At 45.8% G+C, this 15,753-nt stretch overlaps 1 protein-coding gene across 2 annotated transcripts; it reads left to right on the top strand.

Moving 5' to 3' along the window:
* Positions 1-367: 367 nt before the first annotated feature.
* On the top strand, positions 368-15,077 carry LOC117374115 (solute carrier family 35 member E2A-like). 2 transcript variants are annotated; one of them, XM_033970279.2, is made up of 9 exons: positions 368-717; positions 903-1,297; positions 1,769-1,904; positions 7,846-7,973; positions 9,307-9,427; positions 9,494-9,547; positions 10,496-10,568; positions 11,674-11,810; positions 12,190-15,077. In XM_033970279.2, the coding sequence occupies exons 2-9, from the start codon at positions 1,018-1,020 to the stop codon at positions 12,407-12,409; spliced, it is 1,149 nt and encodes a 382-aa protein (XP_033826170.1). In that variant the 5' UTR covers positions 368-717; positions 903-1,017; the 3' UTR covers positions 12,410-15,077. The 2 variants fall into 2 exon arrangements, with proteins under 2 accessions (XP_033826170.1, XP_055079292.1); XM_055223317.1 differs by having other exon boundaries at positions 368-761.
* The last annotated feature ends 676 nt before the right edge of the window (positions 15,078-15,753 follow it).

Below are 15,753 nucleotides of genomic sequence, written 5' to 3'. Positions count from 1 at the left end.
AAAGACAGGATAGAGTTTATAAGTACACTGTCCAAAAGAACAACTCAATAACCAACAAAGTACTGCGTCAATATACAATACAATCTGAATATCTACTATGTCCAACACACTTCACCACGCAACAAGTAGTAGTAGTAGTAGCAGTAGTAATAGTAGTAGATGTTGTAGTGGATGTAGTAGTAAATGTAGTAGTAGTAGTAGTAGTAATAGTAGTAGTAGTAGTAGTAGTAGTAGTAGCAGTAGTTAAAGATCCTTGTTTTCAGTTTTGAATAGAGGCCACGTTGTTTTTCTTTTTTTCCTCCCACGTGACTGAAGAGGACAGCCTTTGTTTTGCCTCAGATTGTGACTTCCGCTCCCGGAGTGGCTCGTTTCCGGTGAGTGTTGTTTGTTCGCTTGACTCTTCACTGATGGACGCAGCCACGTCTCATCTTCAGACGCCAGAACCAGAGCCGCCTGGAGCCCGCAGGCCGTGAGCGCTGGTGCCGCAGGTTGTGCCGCAGTTTGTGCCGCTCTTTGTGCCGCTCTGTCCGTTGTCCTCTCCTCTGTGCCGCCGCTCTCCTCTGCGCTGCGCAGACCCACAGCTGCTGCACGTCCTTTGTTCCGCTTCCTCCTGAGTCCTGATCCGAACTGATCCAGTCCGAAAGGACCGAGCACCTGAGGCCAGGACCTCCCCCCGCGGCGGGCTCTGCTCTGCGGGACAAACTGCCTGGATCTGGGGTACGCTCGTGTTTTTGCAGCCTGGATTACGCAGCGTGGCAAACGTGTGTTAAGTAATGTGTAATTGTAGCTTAAATCTGGGTGTGTGGGCATACTCCCTCTGTCTGTTTGCTTACTGTGCTGTTGTTATTGTAATAAAGATGTGAGTCAGTCCCACAGGCACAGAGCTGTTTTTTTGTTGATAGGTGCCTCTGGGAGCTCTCCTCCCGCTGAGGGCAGTGATGGCCTGAGCATACCTCTGCTCCAAACCTGTGTTACCCACCTATACCTCCAGCTGGCCCTGGAGAACCCTGTGACGTCATGACGGGGGGCCGGTCTGTGTCCAGACACCCAATGTGGCGGCTGCTGGCCCCTCTGGGCAGGGGCCCGGAACGTGTGGTGCTGGCGCGCAGTGAGAGCCTGTCGGGGGAGCAGGTGCTGAAGATCACCGTGACAGAGACCACAGTGATCGAGGCTGAGTCTGGGGTGTGGAGCAGCCGCTCCTTGGCCTACATGGGCCTCTGGTACTTCTTCAGCTTCTGCACACTCTTCCTCAACAAGTACATCCTGTCCCTGCTGGAAGGGGAGCCCAGCATGCTGGGTGAGTACCCTGACCCCCCCGTGTGTCCCCCGTGTGTCCCCCGTGTGTCCCCGTGTGTACCCCGTGTGTACCCTGTGTGTCCCCAGTCCCCTGTCTCCTGTCCCCTGTGTGTCCTCTGTCCTGTCCCTGCCACAATGCAGCCAGTCTCATGTTCCCTGTTTGTACTCTGCATTGGTACTCTGCGTTTGTACTCTGTGTTGGTACTCTGTGTTGGTACTCTGTGTTGGTTCTCTGTGTTGGTTCTCTGTGTTGGTTCTCTGTGTTGGTTCTCTGTGTTGGTTCTCTGTGTTGGTACTCTGTGTTGGTTCTCTGTGTTGGTTCTCTGTGTTGGTTCTCTGTGTTGGTACTCTGTGTTGGTTCTCTGTGTTGGTTCTCTGTGTTGGTTCTCTGTGTTGGTTCTCTGTGTTGGTTCTCTGTGTTGGTTCTCTGTGTTGGTTCTCTGTGTTGTACTCTGTGTCCTGTGTGCTCCAGGCGCGGTGCAGATGCTGTCCACCACTCTGATTGGCTCTCTGAAGATGTGTGTGCCGTGCTGTCTGTACCAGCACAAGCCTCGCTCCGAGTACCCCGCCAACTTCATCATGATCATGCTCTTCGTCGGGCTCATGAGGTCAGCTCTACCCACCTCATCCCTCTGACCCGCACACAGTGAAGGGCAGAATGTTGTACTTAGGTGGTTTTCACTTGTTAGTGGATCTGTGGAGCGGCTCCTGTGCACACACACACTGTGCATCTGCACCATGTGATCACTGAACTAATCTCTATGACAACGCACTTGAAGCAGACAGATTACGTGTTCACACACTCACTTCTCCTATGCAGCAGCCATTCATACAAATATACCTGATCCGAGCACTTTTTTGCCCAATTTCAAGCACTTTTCCTTGTATCTCTTACTGCGTGGGTCGGCCCGAGGTCGGGTGTGTTCACACTGCACTCGTCGCATCAAAACCACCTGTTTCAAGTGCAGGGAGTAGACTTTGAATGTGGTCCATTGGCTGTTGGGTTCACACCAGCCTAAGCGCACCGCTCTTGGAGCGAATGCTCTTTCACATCGACCGAACTACTGTGAAAACAACATTAGACATATGTTTTTTTTCTGGGAGTTTGGTATTACACAATAACAGAGGTAGATCATTATGTTACATTTTACAGTGTTGATCTAAAACAGCGTAATAATAAAAAAACGGATCATTGACTCTTCAAAACGACAGGACTGACTGGCTCTGCCGCTTCATAGTTGAATTTCACTGTGCCATGAAGCAGATTGCTGTCATTATTATTATGGAAAAATGACTTAGTGACATTTTTGAACCCTACATGTATGACCCAGAGTCAGATTTTACAAAAATAATAATTTCAAATAAATATAGAGCTCCGGGTGGGAGTAGTTTTCAGAGGACTCGAGCTTTAAATGCAGGACAATACGGGATTACTCAAACATGCAGGAATCAATCCAAATATAACTCTGAGAAAGTTAATGATCAGGGAACACAGTTAAAACATTGTCAAATATAATGTTTTTTTTAACCATGTGATTATGTTGTACAATTCTAGATGAAAAGTAATACATTTTTGAGTTTTGAAATACAAAAAAGGTTTATTCTTTGTTACAGCAGATACAGGCAGGACAGGTCCTCAGTCTCCCCCCTGGTCCTCAGTCTCCCCCCTGGTCCTCAGTCTCCCCCCTGGTCCTCAGTCTCCCCCCTGATCCTCAGTCTCCCCCCTGGTCCTTAGTCTCCCTCCCTCCCCCCTAACTGAGCTCTGAGTATTTATACCAGAATGGCAAAGCTACATATGTTTCACGCCCATGAGACCATAAAGTTTTACACCTGAGGACAGATAAGACAACAAAGGCTCTCCTGTGGGACGGAGGCAGAGGCTTCACACATGTTGATGTCTGCTCTGGGTCTGACACACTGGCACAGATCAAATGCTTTTAAAGACATACAATTATTTTCTTCACAACATTAATATACCTAAATTTCCATCACAAGGTATTCTTAGTAATCTAAGAATCGACATGAACACAGCATGGTGAATCAGCTCATTCAGTTGTCTGCTTTTGATTGTTGTTTCACATTCAGCCATCAGCCAACGTTCTGTCAATATTTAGGCTGTTGCAGGTTGCTCCTCTTATCAAATTAGTGATGCTGATAAACCGCTGTCACATTTACTGGACGACTGAATGGCCTGTGAACGAGTCGTGACTTGTATTGTATGGGCTAATTAATATGCACATTTACCCAAGTTTTCTGCTAAATATGTATGCAAATGTACACTGTTACTCAACTGACTGTGGTCATAATACAGTGACCACAGTTTGTTGTTTTTTGTGAGAGGTGGATAGCACTCTAGTAGACTACATTTACTTGAGTAACCCTTTTTAAATTAAATTGTAATAGTGTTCTGACACCATACTTTTACTCTGTGTGAGTAGCCAGTATTATTTTGAAGTGTACTATTACATGAGTAATAGTACACAAGTAATAGTTTTAGTAGCATAAAACCGAAATGCTGATTCCCCAAGTTTAGTCCTGACTCTGGGCACCAGTAGGCCGCTGGTCCCTGAAGTCCTCAGAGTGTGAGATGGTTCACTAACACATTGAAATACTTCAGTGTTAGGCCTTGGAGAGAGCTACTTCAAGCAGAGCTGCTTTAAAGTCTATTCTCTGAGCCACAGGAGCCAGAGACCTGAGCACAGGACACATATTGTAAAGTACTTCCTGGTTCTAGTCCTGACCCGAGCAGCAGTGTTCTGGATGTACTGCCGCTGTCTTAAGGCTCGTTTGGAGAGGCCAGTGAGCAGGACGTTACAGTAGTCTAACATACTGGAGACAAATGCACGGATGAGTTTCTCCAAGTCTGGTTTTGACAGTATGTTTTGTAGATGGTAAAAAGCTGCAGATGTTATTTATTTGATGTGGCTTTTAAACTTTAAGTTTGAGTCAATTATTAGCCATAGATTTCTATCCTCATTTGAAGGTTTTAGAAAGAGAGATTGGAGGTGACTGCTGACACTTCCGCTTTGTTTCGGTAGACCAAAGGACTTCAGTCTTGTCTGAGTTTAGCTCAGACATTGGCAAACTACGGCCCAGGGACCACATGTGGCCGTTTGGGCTTATTAATCTGGTCCACCGAACGCGACCAAATTGTATTAAAATAGGTAAAGGTGAACCTTGTTCAGTTTTTCTGCTGTATTTATCCATCCATCCATCCATTTTCTTCCGCTTATCCGGGGCCGGGTCGCGGGGGCAGCAGTCTAAGCAGGGACTCCCAGACTTCCCTCACCCCGGACACGTCCTCCAGCTCCTCCGGTGGGACCCCAAGGCGTTCCCAGGCCAGCCGAGAGACATAGTCCCTCCAGCGTGTCCTGGGTCTTCCCCGGGGCCTTCTCCCGGTGGGACATGCCCAGAACACCTCCCTAGGGAGGCGTCCAGGAGGCATCCTAAGCAGATGCCCGAGCCTCAACTGGTTCCTCTCAACGTGTAGGAGCAGCGGCTCTACTCCAAGCTCCTCCCGTGTGACCGAGCTCCTCACCCTATCTCTAAGGGTGCGCCCGGCCACTCTGCGGAGGAAGCCCATTTCAGCCGCTTGTATCCGCGACCTTGTCCTTTCGGTCATTACCCAGAGCTCATGACCATAGGTGAGGGTAGGAACGTAGATTGACCGGTAAATCGAGAGCTTCGCCTTCCGGCTCAGCTCCTTCTTCACCACAACGGACCGATACAGCGACCGCATCACTGCATACGCCGCACCGATCCGCCTGTCAATCTCACACTCCATCCTTCCCTCACTTGTGAACAAGACCCCAAGATACTTGAACTCCTCCACTTGGGGCAGAGACTCTCCACCCACCCGGAGAGGGTAAACCACCTTTTTCCGGTCGAGAACCATGGCCTCAGATTTGGAGGAGCTGATTCTCATCCCAGCCACTTCACACTCGGCTGCAAACCGCCCCAGTGCCTCCTGCAGGTCCTGGCTCGTAGAAGCCATCAGGACAGCATCATCTGCAAACAGCAGAGATGAAATCCTGTGGTTCCCAAACCAGGCCCCCTCCGGCCCCTGGCTGCGCCTAGAAATTCTGTCCATAAATATAATGAACAGAACCGGTGACAAAGGGCAGCCCTGGCGGAGTCCAACATGCACCGGGAATAGGTCTGACTTACTGCCGGCAATGCGAACACAGCTCCTGCTCCGGTCATACAGGGACCGGACAGCCCTTAGCAAAGAGCCCCGGACCCCATACTCCCAGAGCACCCCCCAAAGGACACCACGAGGGACACGGTCGAATGCCTTCTCCAGATCCACAAAACACATGTGGACTGGTTGGGCATACTCCCATGAGCCCTCGAGGACCCGATGGAGAGTATAGAGCTGGTCCAGTGTTCCACGACCAGGACGAAAACCACACTGCTCCTCCTGAATCCGAGGTTCGACTATCGGTCGGATTCTCCTCTCTCCGGTACCCTGGAATAGACCTTACCGGGAAGGCTGAGGAGTGTGATTCCCCTGTAATTGGAACACACCCTCCGGTCCCCCTTCTTATACAGAGGGACCACCACCCCGGTCTGCCATTCCACAGGTACTGTCCCCAACCGCCACGCGATGTTGCAGAGACGTGTCAGCCAAGACAGCCCCACAACATCCAGAGACTTGAGGTACTCAGGACGGATCTCGTCCACCCCCGGAGCCTTGCCACCGAGGAGCTTGCCAACCACCTCAGTGACTTCAGCCAGGGTGATGGACGAGTCCGCCTCTGGGTCCCCAGTTTCTGCTTCCTCCTCGGAAGACGTGACAGTGGGATTGAGGAGATCCTCAAAGTATTCCTTCCACCGCCCGACAACATCCCCAGTCGAGGTCAGCAGCTCTCCACCCGCACTGTAAACAGTGTTGGTGAAGCACTGCTTCCCCCTCCTGACCTCCTGACCTATCGAGCCTCCTGGCTCGATAGGACTCCTTCTTCAGCTTGACGGCATCCCTTACTTCCGGTGTCCACCACCGGGTTTGGGGATTGCCGCCGCGACAAGCACCGCAGACCTTACAACCACAGCTACAAGCAGCCGCATCGACAACAGAGGTGGAGAACATAGCCCACTCGGAGTCCATGTCTCCAACCTCCCCCGGGATCAGGGAGAAGCTCTCCCGGAGGTGTGAGTTGAAGACCCCCCTGACAGAGGGCTCTGCCAGACGTTCCCAGCAGACCCTCACAATGCGCTTGGGCCTGCCAGGTCTGTCCGGCTTCCTCCTCCGCCAGCGGATCCAACTCACCACCAGGTGGTGATCAGTTGACAGCTCAGCCCCTCTCTTCACCCGAGTGTCCAAGACACGCGGTCGGAGATCAGATGACACGACAACAAAGTCGATCATCGACCTCCGACCTAGAGTGTCCTGGTGCCATGTGCACCGATGGACACCCTTGTGCTCGAACATGGTGTTTGTTATGGACAAACTGTGACTAGCACAGAAGTCCAATAACAAAACACCGCTCGGGTTCAGATCGGGGAGGCCGTTCCTCCCAATCACGCCCCTCCAAGTGTCACTTTTGTTACCCACATGGGCGTTGAAGTCCCCAGGAGAACAACGGAGTCCCCGGTTGGTGCACTGTCTAGTACCCCTCCCAGGGACTCCAAGAAGGCCGGGTACTCCGCACTGCTGTTTGGCCCGTAGGCTGACACAACAGTGAGAGACCTGTCCCCGACCCGAAGGCGCAGGGATGCGACCCTCTCGTTCACCGGAGTGAACCCCAACACGCAGCGGCTGAGCTGTGGGGCAATGAGCAAGCCCACACCAGCTCGCCGCCTCTCCCCGCGGGCAACGCCAGAGAAATGGAGAGTCCAACCCCTCTCAAGAAGATGGGTTCCAGAGCCCGAGCTGTGCGTGGAGGTGAGGCCGACTATATCTAGCCGGTAACGCTCAACCTCCCGCACAAGCTCAGGCTCCTTCCCCCCCAGTGAGGTGACGTTCCATGTCCCCAGAGCCAGTCTCCATGTCCGGTCGTCGAGGTCCCCGCCTTCGACTGCTGCCCGGATCTCTGCCGCTGTATTTATTTAACTGAAATTTAATAAATTAATTATTAATTTCAATTCAATTTATTTTTGTTAAGCCCAAAATCACAACAGCAGTTGCCTCTTAGGGCTGAACATGAGAATTAATTTAACCAACAGAAAGATAGAAAATCAACAGTTTATAATTATATATATAATTATATATGGTCATGGTCACATGGTCATCTGCATAGTCGTGGTTGTGGTAATGCTGCCCATTAACTGGCCTAATGGCAGCATCTAGAGATTGAACAACAGGGGTTCCAGGATTGACCTCTGGGGCACCCCACAGGTCAGGATCATGTGATCTGAGACAATTTCCAATTTCAACAAGGTACTTCCTGTCTTCTAGATCAGACTTGAACCAGTTTATTGCAATATCTCTAAAGCATGTAGCGTGCTGTGTCGGCGGTGGAGTTAGCATGTAGCATGTTGTGTTTGCAGCAGAGCTAGCATGTAGCGTGTTCTGTGTACTGTGGAGTTAGCATGTGATTTCTGCTGCAGGTTCGTGACCGTGGTCCTGGGGTTGGTCAGTCTGAAGAATGTGGCTGTGTCATTTGCTGAGACAGTCAAGAGCTCCGCCCCCATCTTTACTGTCATCATGTCCCGTCTCATCCTGGGCGAGTACACCGGTATGACACACACGTGACACACACTATAATGACTATTTGCCTAATCTTAACTAGTAGTTGAAGAAGTAGTCAGTTTTGTTACAGTACAGTATAGATATAGGAATCTACAAATCTACAAGTACTGAAGTACTTGTTTAAAAATCTACTTTAAAAGTAAAAAATAAAAGTATTTTGGACAGATTGTGAGATCTACTAAAGCAAAGTCAAATTTACTGATTTTGATGAAGATTCAAAATGTTCCAAATGTAGTGGAGTACAGATACCTGCTCTCAAATGTTGAAAAGTATTGACTTTTAAATGTACTTAAAGAGCCTATGCCTTTTCCCAGCGCACATGTGAGCAGCTCCTGGGGTCAAAATAAGTCTACTGTGTGCTGTCTGGATCCAATTGTAAAGCATTATATTGTCAGAGAATTAGCATGCTAGCTGTTATTAGCTTTATTATGACAGTAAACTTTACTCTGGCCTCTGTGAATTGTGAAAAGTGCTTCTGAACTTAACGTGGTGAGTAATTCAGATGCTCAGAATGCATAAGGTAAGTAGGGAATAACCACGTGGACCGCTGCAAACCATTTCAAATGAACTAGTTCTGTTTTTCACATTTCAAGTTTAAAAAATCAGGTACAGCGTCTTTAAGTAAAGCACAGATCTCTAAAAATGTTAAGTACTTAATACCTAACATTTGGTCTTGAAATTTGAATACCATTTTAGGACTCAAAAAATAAGCACATAAGAAGCATTTTTGTTTATACAGAACTTTTGTTTAAAATGATGCTGCAAAAATGGTAAAACAATAAAAGTAAAGCAATCAATCACGCTAGGCAAACAGTCAAAGATAAGATACTGACAGAGATGATTACACAATAAACTGTGTGCTCCAGAAAGCACCTGCACAGCTCAGGGTTGGGTAATCACAGTGTGCAGTAGTCCAAAGTTATTCCTCACTTACCTTATCGCCATGAATAATTAGGATGTGCAGAATGCATGAGTTTATCATCGCTATTCACAACTTTCAAAGACCATAGTTTTGCTGAGACAATAACGATAACAACAACTAGCATGCTAACAGTGCACTTCCTGATTATCAGACAATGGAAATGCTTTTTAACTAGATACAGACAGTACACAGCAGACTTATTTTGACCTCAACAGAGCTTAGACACATTTTGCTCAAATACATGGGGAAAAAACAGGGACAAGGCCTATAACTTCAAATTATGAATCAGATGGTACTCTTACTCTCTGTGTGTCTCTCTCTGTCTGTGTGTCTGTCTCTCTGTCTCTGTGCCTGTCTCTCTCTGTCTCTCTCTCTGTGCCTGTCTCTGTGTCTTTAGGGCTGTGGGTGAACCTGTCCCTGTTCCCTGTCATGGCTGGGTTGGCTCTCTGCACAGCCACAGAGCTCAGTTTCAACATGCTGGGCTTCTCTGCTGCTCTTTCCACCAACATCATGGACTGGTAACACCCTCCTCCTGCAGTACCCCCAAACCTCCAGTTGGGGACGCTCTAACTTTGTCCTCTCAGTTTACAGAATGTATTCTCCAAGAAACTGCTCAGTGGAGACACATATAAGTTCAGGTGAGGACTTAAACCTGCAGTGAAGGGTTCAAAAGATACAATATTTTGTTCTAAATTGTCAATTGCTATGGCAACTGTCCTAATTTTTCCTCATTCTGAAACCTGTGGATAGGTTGCGCTCACGTTCTTGAGTTTCATTATGATATTATTTCAGATGGAGGGCTGAGGCTTATTGATACTTTGCAGCTGACGTCATGAACACTCCCTGGGGGTGTGATGCAAACTGCACTAATCTGTTTTAGGCTTTGTTAGACTTTAATGTGAGCTTTACACAATCTACCATAAAGAACTGACTTGGCTGGAGCTATAACAGGTGAGCTCATTTATACTGTTAAGTCATTACAGTCAGGCTAGCATTAGCCAAAGGTTTTTCAGTTAGCCACTCTTACCTTTCTGTTGAAACTCAAACACCTAAACGGGACCATGAGCGCTCATATTGATCACAGGCCTGAGAGTGTGTTGAGTTTTCAGATTATGTTAAAACATTTTTCACAGTATTTGCTCATGTGTGCGTTGTTTCACCACGGTAACTGCTAAACATCCTGCCACAGAGATACATGCAGAACACTCCTAGCACGATGTCACTGCAAAGTATCAATATTACTTTAAGGGATATTATTGTCTACAGCCAAGAACACACTATATTACAACAAAAGTCAGCTTTTCAACAATATAAATTTTAACTGCACCCTTCTATATTACATAATAGTGGGCTTTAGAATTCTGTGATCTGAAACCCATCTACACAGTAGCCTGTGGGATATACTATTGCCATGTAAAGTATCGCAATATATCTGGTACATACCCAATACATTTTTTCAAAGTAGTGTCTTTGGCCTCTGATTGGCTTGTCTGCCTGTCAGTCATGCCCATTGGAGCTTGTTTATGGAATAGGAGCAGATTGCCTTCAGTCAGGTACAGACTAAAACATACTTACTGTGTGTTTAGCCCTCCGGAGCTGCAGTTCTACACCAGTGCGGCTGCTGTGATCATGCTTATACCTGCCTGGGGATTCTTACTGGTGAGCTTTACAATCAGCCTCCTCCTCTGTCTGTTCAAACTATTGACTGTTCAAATTATTATCATACACTGTAGGGTTGTGAAAAGTACCAAAAATCTGATCAATACGCATTTAAACAGGTATCAATACTAAAAAAGTAACATTCACTAGACAGACATGAACCTTTCCTGAATAGCTTTAGGAGTATCTTAAGCTGTATCACAAGTATAAGACACATACACATAGTACAGACTAGTACACACCCATGGACCACTATGAACCTACTGCACACTGAGGATTACACAGATATAAGACACATGGCCAAAGTATTATAACTTAATGTTGAAAATCACATTTTATTGTCTAAATAAAGACTGTTTTTTTTAATTATCATAGTAGTATTAGAATCGATATTGAGTATCAACTCTATTCCTTTGAGTCAAAATCAGTTTGAAATTTTAGTAGTTTTAGTATTGTGACAACACAAACAGACTGTTATTGTTGCTAACGTTGTATTGCAGCTGGATTGTCATAAGATTTGATTTGGTGTCCCCCTCAATGCTGTGTCCTGGGTGGTGTGTGGGTGCTCTCCGGATGTTGTGTGGGTGCTCTCCGGGTGGTGTGTGGGTGCTCTCTGGATGTTGTGTGGGTGCTCTCCAGATGGTGTGTGGGTGCTCTCCGGATGTTCTGTGGGTGCTCTCCGGGTGGTGTGTGGGTGCTCTCCGGGTGTTGTGTGGGTGCTCTCCGGGTGGTGTGTGGGTGCTCTCCGGGTGGTGTGTGGGTGCTCTCCGGGTGGTGTGTGGGTGCTCTCCGGGTGGTGTGTGGGTGCTCTCCGGGTGGTGTGTGGGTGCTCTCCGGGTGTTGTGTGGGTGCTCTCCGGGTGGTGTGTGGGTGCTCTCCGGGTGGTGTGTGTGCTCTCTGGATGTTGTGTGGGTGCTCTCTGGATGTTGTGTGGGTGCTCTCTGGGTGGTGTGTGGGTGCTCTCTGGATGTTGTGTGGGTGCTCTCTGGGTGGTGTGTGGGTGCTCTCTGGGTGTTGTGTGGGTGCTCTCTGGGTGTTGTGTGGGTGCTCTCTGGGTGTAGGCTCACATGAGTTGTATAACCCCTGCTCTGTCATGGCCGTACAGGAGATACCGGAGAAGAGCCGGAGCCTGTACCTGAGCCAGGACGTGCTGCTGCTGTTGCTGTTTGATGGAGCTTTGTTCCACCTGCAGAGTGTGACCGCCTACGCCCTAATGGGACGCATCTCCCCTGTCACCTTCAGGTACTCCATGTCTTTTACCATTGTGTAATGTAGCTTAATGTGCCTCTGTGTGCCTTTGCATTTTGCAGCTCATGTGTTTCATACTGATTTTTTTTAATATTTGTATTTGGGCACTTTGCTAACTAATAGCCATAAGGCAGGTGTTTTGAGTCCAAAAGGCACATTTGATTTAATTTAGTGAAATGGTCATTAGTTACCACACAGCAAATTAGCCCTGAACAAGCTTTCAGACTTTTAATATCAACTTTTTTCAGAAAGTGTATGGGAAAAATGAATGAAAAATTGACTTGTAAACCAGGAGGCGGGTGGTCTGTTGAGCTCCTTTACTGAGTATCTGAACACTCTCCTGTCCCTCCTTCCCCTTCCCTCCCCTCTTTAGCGTGGCAAGCACAGTGAAGCACGCCCTGTCCGTGTGGCTCAGTGTCATCGTCTTCAGTAACCATGTGACCCTGCTCAGCGCCGTGGGGACCATCTTTGTCTTCATCGGGGTCTTCCTTTACAACAAGGCACGCCAGTTTCAGAGGGGCGTGCTACAAGATCTGGCCCAGCAGAACGTCGCAGTGCCACAGGATAAGGATACCCCAGCACATCCTCACTGAGAGCTCTGGCACACCCACGCTGAGAGCCGTGTTCCAAATCTCAGAACAGGGACCTCGAAGTTTCCTTGTTTTTTCTTGGCCTCCTCGTTTCATTCATCTAACACTTTATAGGAGGTTGATTTAAATCTACAAGTGGCCTTTTATTGTCTATGTGATGACATAAACTAGGAACGTAAATGTAAAAGTTTCAGTGTAATCTTCTAAACAAGGGTATAAAGTGAGTGTTCTACACTTTTGACTTTAAACATGCACATGCAACATGCAGGTAGAGGGTCTGCCATCTTGCCTCCATGAAAATGTTCCACAGGCAGGTTTTAGACCACTGGGTAAAGTTATCAGGTAGTGGCCAGATTGGTGCCACCCCACAGGAGCTGAGCAAGTGTCTTGGGAGTAAAACATTTTTGATTACTCATATAATTGCAGCAGATTATAACAAAAATGACGAAATGGGCATAAATATGTATAATTATTATTTTACATAAATCCATCCATTTTCTTCCACTAATCTGGGGCCAGGTCGTAGGGGCTGTCTAAGCAGGGATTCCCAGACTTCCCTTACCCCAGACCCTTCCTCCAACTCCTCTGGAGGAAGTATGTAAACATAGTCCCTCCTGCGTGTTCTGGATCTTCCTTTCAGTGGGGCATACCCAGAACACCTCCAATGGAGGAGCAAGTGACCCAAACCCATTACAAACCCTTCATGTTATGGGCGACACTTTAACCTCAACCAAGACACTTAAAGGCACATTTTTTCAAGCCTCTTAAAATTGATACAAAATATCAGAAAATGACAGGGAAAAACAATTATTATCAATAATTGTGGCTCCTCTTTCAAAAATCAAAACAAGCTGTTTAACTTGCTAAATAATAATCTTAATAGGATTAAGATTGTCATGGTACATAACCTGGACTTGTAGAAGCACTGAGGCTTTGAGGAGAAATGGGATGCAGCCCTATATCAGCACACAGAACCACAGACATTGGACCCTGCTGTTGTTGTGTCCTTGGGCATGACACTTCTCCCTCACCTGTGCCAGTGTGACTGCCTAACTCTCACCAAAACCGATGGAAGGGAGAAAAAGGGACTCCCGAAAAGCACCTTGGAGGAATTGGAGAAAGTTGTGAATCCATTCCATTGTTTATTCCAGATCAGTCAGTGCTGAGGAAGAGCCTGGTCATATATTTATAAAATATAAATCATCTGATTCAGCCCAAGAGCATTCTAAAGATATTCAGGAAAGGTTCATTTCGGTTCTGTGAATGTGACTTTTTTAGTATACCTGTTCAAATGAGTATCTAGTTTTGATACTAGTTTTAGTATCTGATTTTTAATACTTCTGACGCCCCTATTTCTAAACTACTAAGAAATAGTAAAAATCATGGCATATCCAGCTCTAAATTTGAGAATTTTAAGGACTGGTTTAGGGGTATTGTCTGCAGGATAATGCTGAAATTATGTATGCCAAAAGTCGAATATTGAATGTATTGTTTTGCCCTTTCATTTTTAAAGCTGCATTGTGTAACTTGTTGGTGGTAACTTTCCTGCTTGTCTCCATGGAGTCTTCTTTCCCTGGAATGTTCCACAGTATGGCATTAGACATATCTATCGAGTATTTATTTCTTTATAAGTGCTTTTGATGCCTTAAAATGCATTGAAAAAACATACGGTCACCTGCTTTTCTCACCCAAAAAACTTTCAAAGATGGAGTATTATGCTTTTTTTTACTTTCTACCTTGTTATGACATTGTTCACTCATCAAAACATGGCTGAAGAGGTTTTAGATGTCATCCATGCATGTTTGTGAAATTTTGCAATCTCTGGGCCCTAGTTGAACCATCGTTAGTTAGCTGTAAGATTCATTTCAAAATAAAGGGATAATATTGACATGGAGACAAGCAGATGGTGAACCCTTCATCAGAAATGTTTTTTTTTCCTCTAAGGATTTTTGCAAAAACAATCTTGCCCACCATAGATATGTCCCCCCTTCTCCCTAGATTGTGAGCGATACCAGACGGACTTTGGTGGTGCTTTTCTCCTTAACTGTTGATGCTCAGGGTTCCTTCAGCTCTATGGAGGAAGTGACACTGGAAATGTATCATGCCTTAAATGACTCATGCACTAATGTTTGGTGAAGACTTCCCCTTTTTCATTTAAACAGCCCGTACCTGATTTGAAATGATTATTGTCAAGATAAATTCACGTTAACGCAGACCTATTCGGCAAAATTACCTTTTTAGATCTTTGGACCGTGCTATAGCTGTTTCCCTTCTCATTTACCCACTCAACCCCACCTGAGTTATATTTATTCTCTTGCATTCAAGACGTCATTGTTCCAGTCAACAGCCATTTTCACCACCACCGGAATACACCCACTGCTCTGTACTTAAGTCTTCAATTTTTTGAATTCATGGTTTGAAATCAGGTACAGGCATTTAAAGGTATTAGCAGTAACATGTCTGTCTTGGTTAAATCTGCACTACCACAACTGAACCTGTAGAGTCATTCTCTGGTTTTAGTCATAGGATCTGGCAACCCAAAGTGATGAGCTTGTTCTGCTTTTTTATTGCGTTTTGTTTCTCAAGAGGATTATCCAAACTGTAAAAAAAAACAGTTTAACGTCATGTCAATGTTTTTGTAATTTGTGAATAAATCAACATTTCGATAGTTTCTATTTGAAAAGTTTATATAATATCTAACAACACAGGACATGTTTTTTAAAATATAGAATCATCTGGAATAATTTACCCTTTGGTCCTAAATGGAGTGCACAGGTTATACATACAGAGTAGAGTCAGTAGGGCAGAGTAGTCAAAAATTGTACTTAAGATTAGTGTTACTTCAAAATAATATTACGCAAGCGAAAATACAAAGTATATTGGTTAAAGAAATTACTTGAGTAAAAAAATATTTGAGGAAACTACTCAAGTACGAGTGACGTAAAGAGTAACTGTCAGGATGTAACATTAGATTTTTAAGTTAATATAATTGAAAATACCACATTTTGTGCATTATTCATTATTTCCAAAGGACAGACATAAAAATTAGAAACTAAATCATATCTGAAGGAGCAGTGTGAGAAACACAAATGTTCACATCATTTCGTATTGTAAATATAAAGCTTTTCTCATTTATTCAGTGGAAAGAGCAACTGCAACTTTTACTGAAGTAAGAGTACTGTTACTTCAATAAAAAAATCGTACTTAAGTAGGAGTAAAAGTATGCTGGTAGAACTGGATTCATGTACATTCCAAGGAGAGACAGATGCATAAACTACAAGCGGATTATTTCCAGTTTATGCACAAGGAGGACTGCTCTGGGTGAGTCCATATGAACTTAGAATCAC

Source organism: Periophthalmus magnuspinnatus, chromosome 7 (assembly GCF_009829125.3).
Source record: "Periophthalmus magnuspinnatus isolate fPerMag1 chromosome 7, fPerMag1.2.pri, whole genome shotgun sequence".
NCBI lineage: Eukaryota > Metazoa > Chordata > Actinopteri > Gobiiformes > Gobiidae > Periophthalmus > Periophthalmus magnuspinnatus.
Note: the sequence above shows the minus strand (reverse complement) of the source record. Positions and strands in the feature narration are given on the sequence as shown.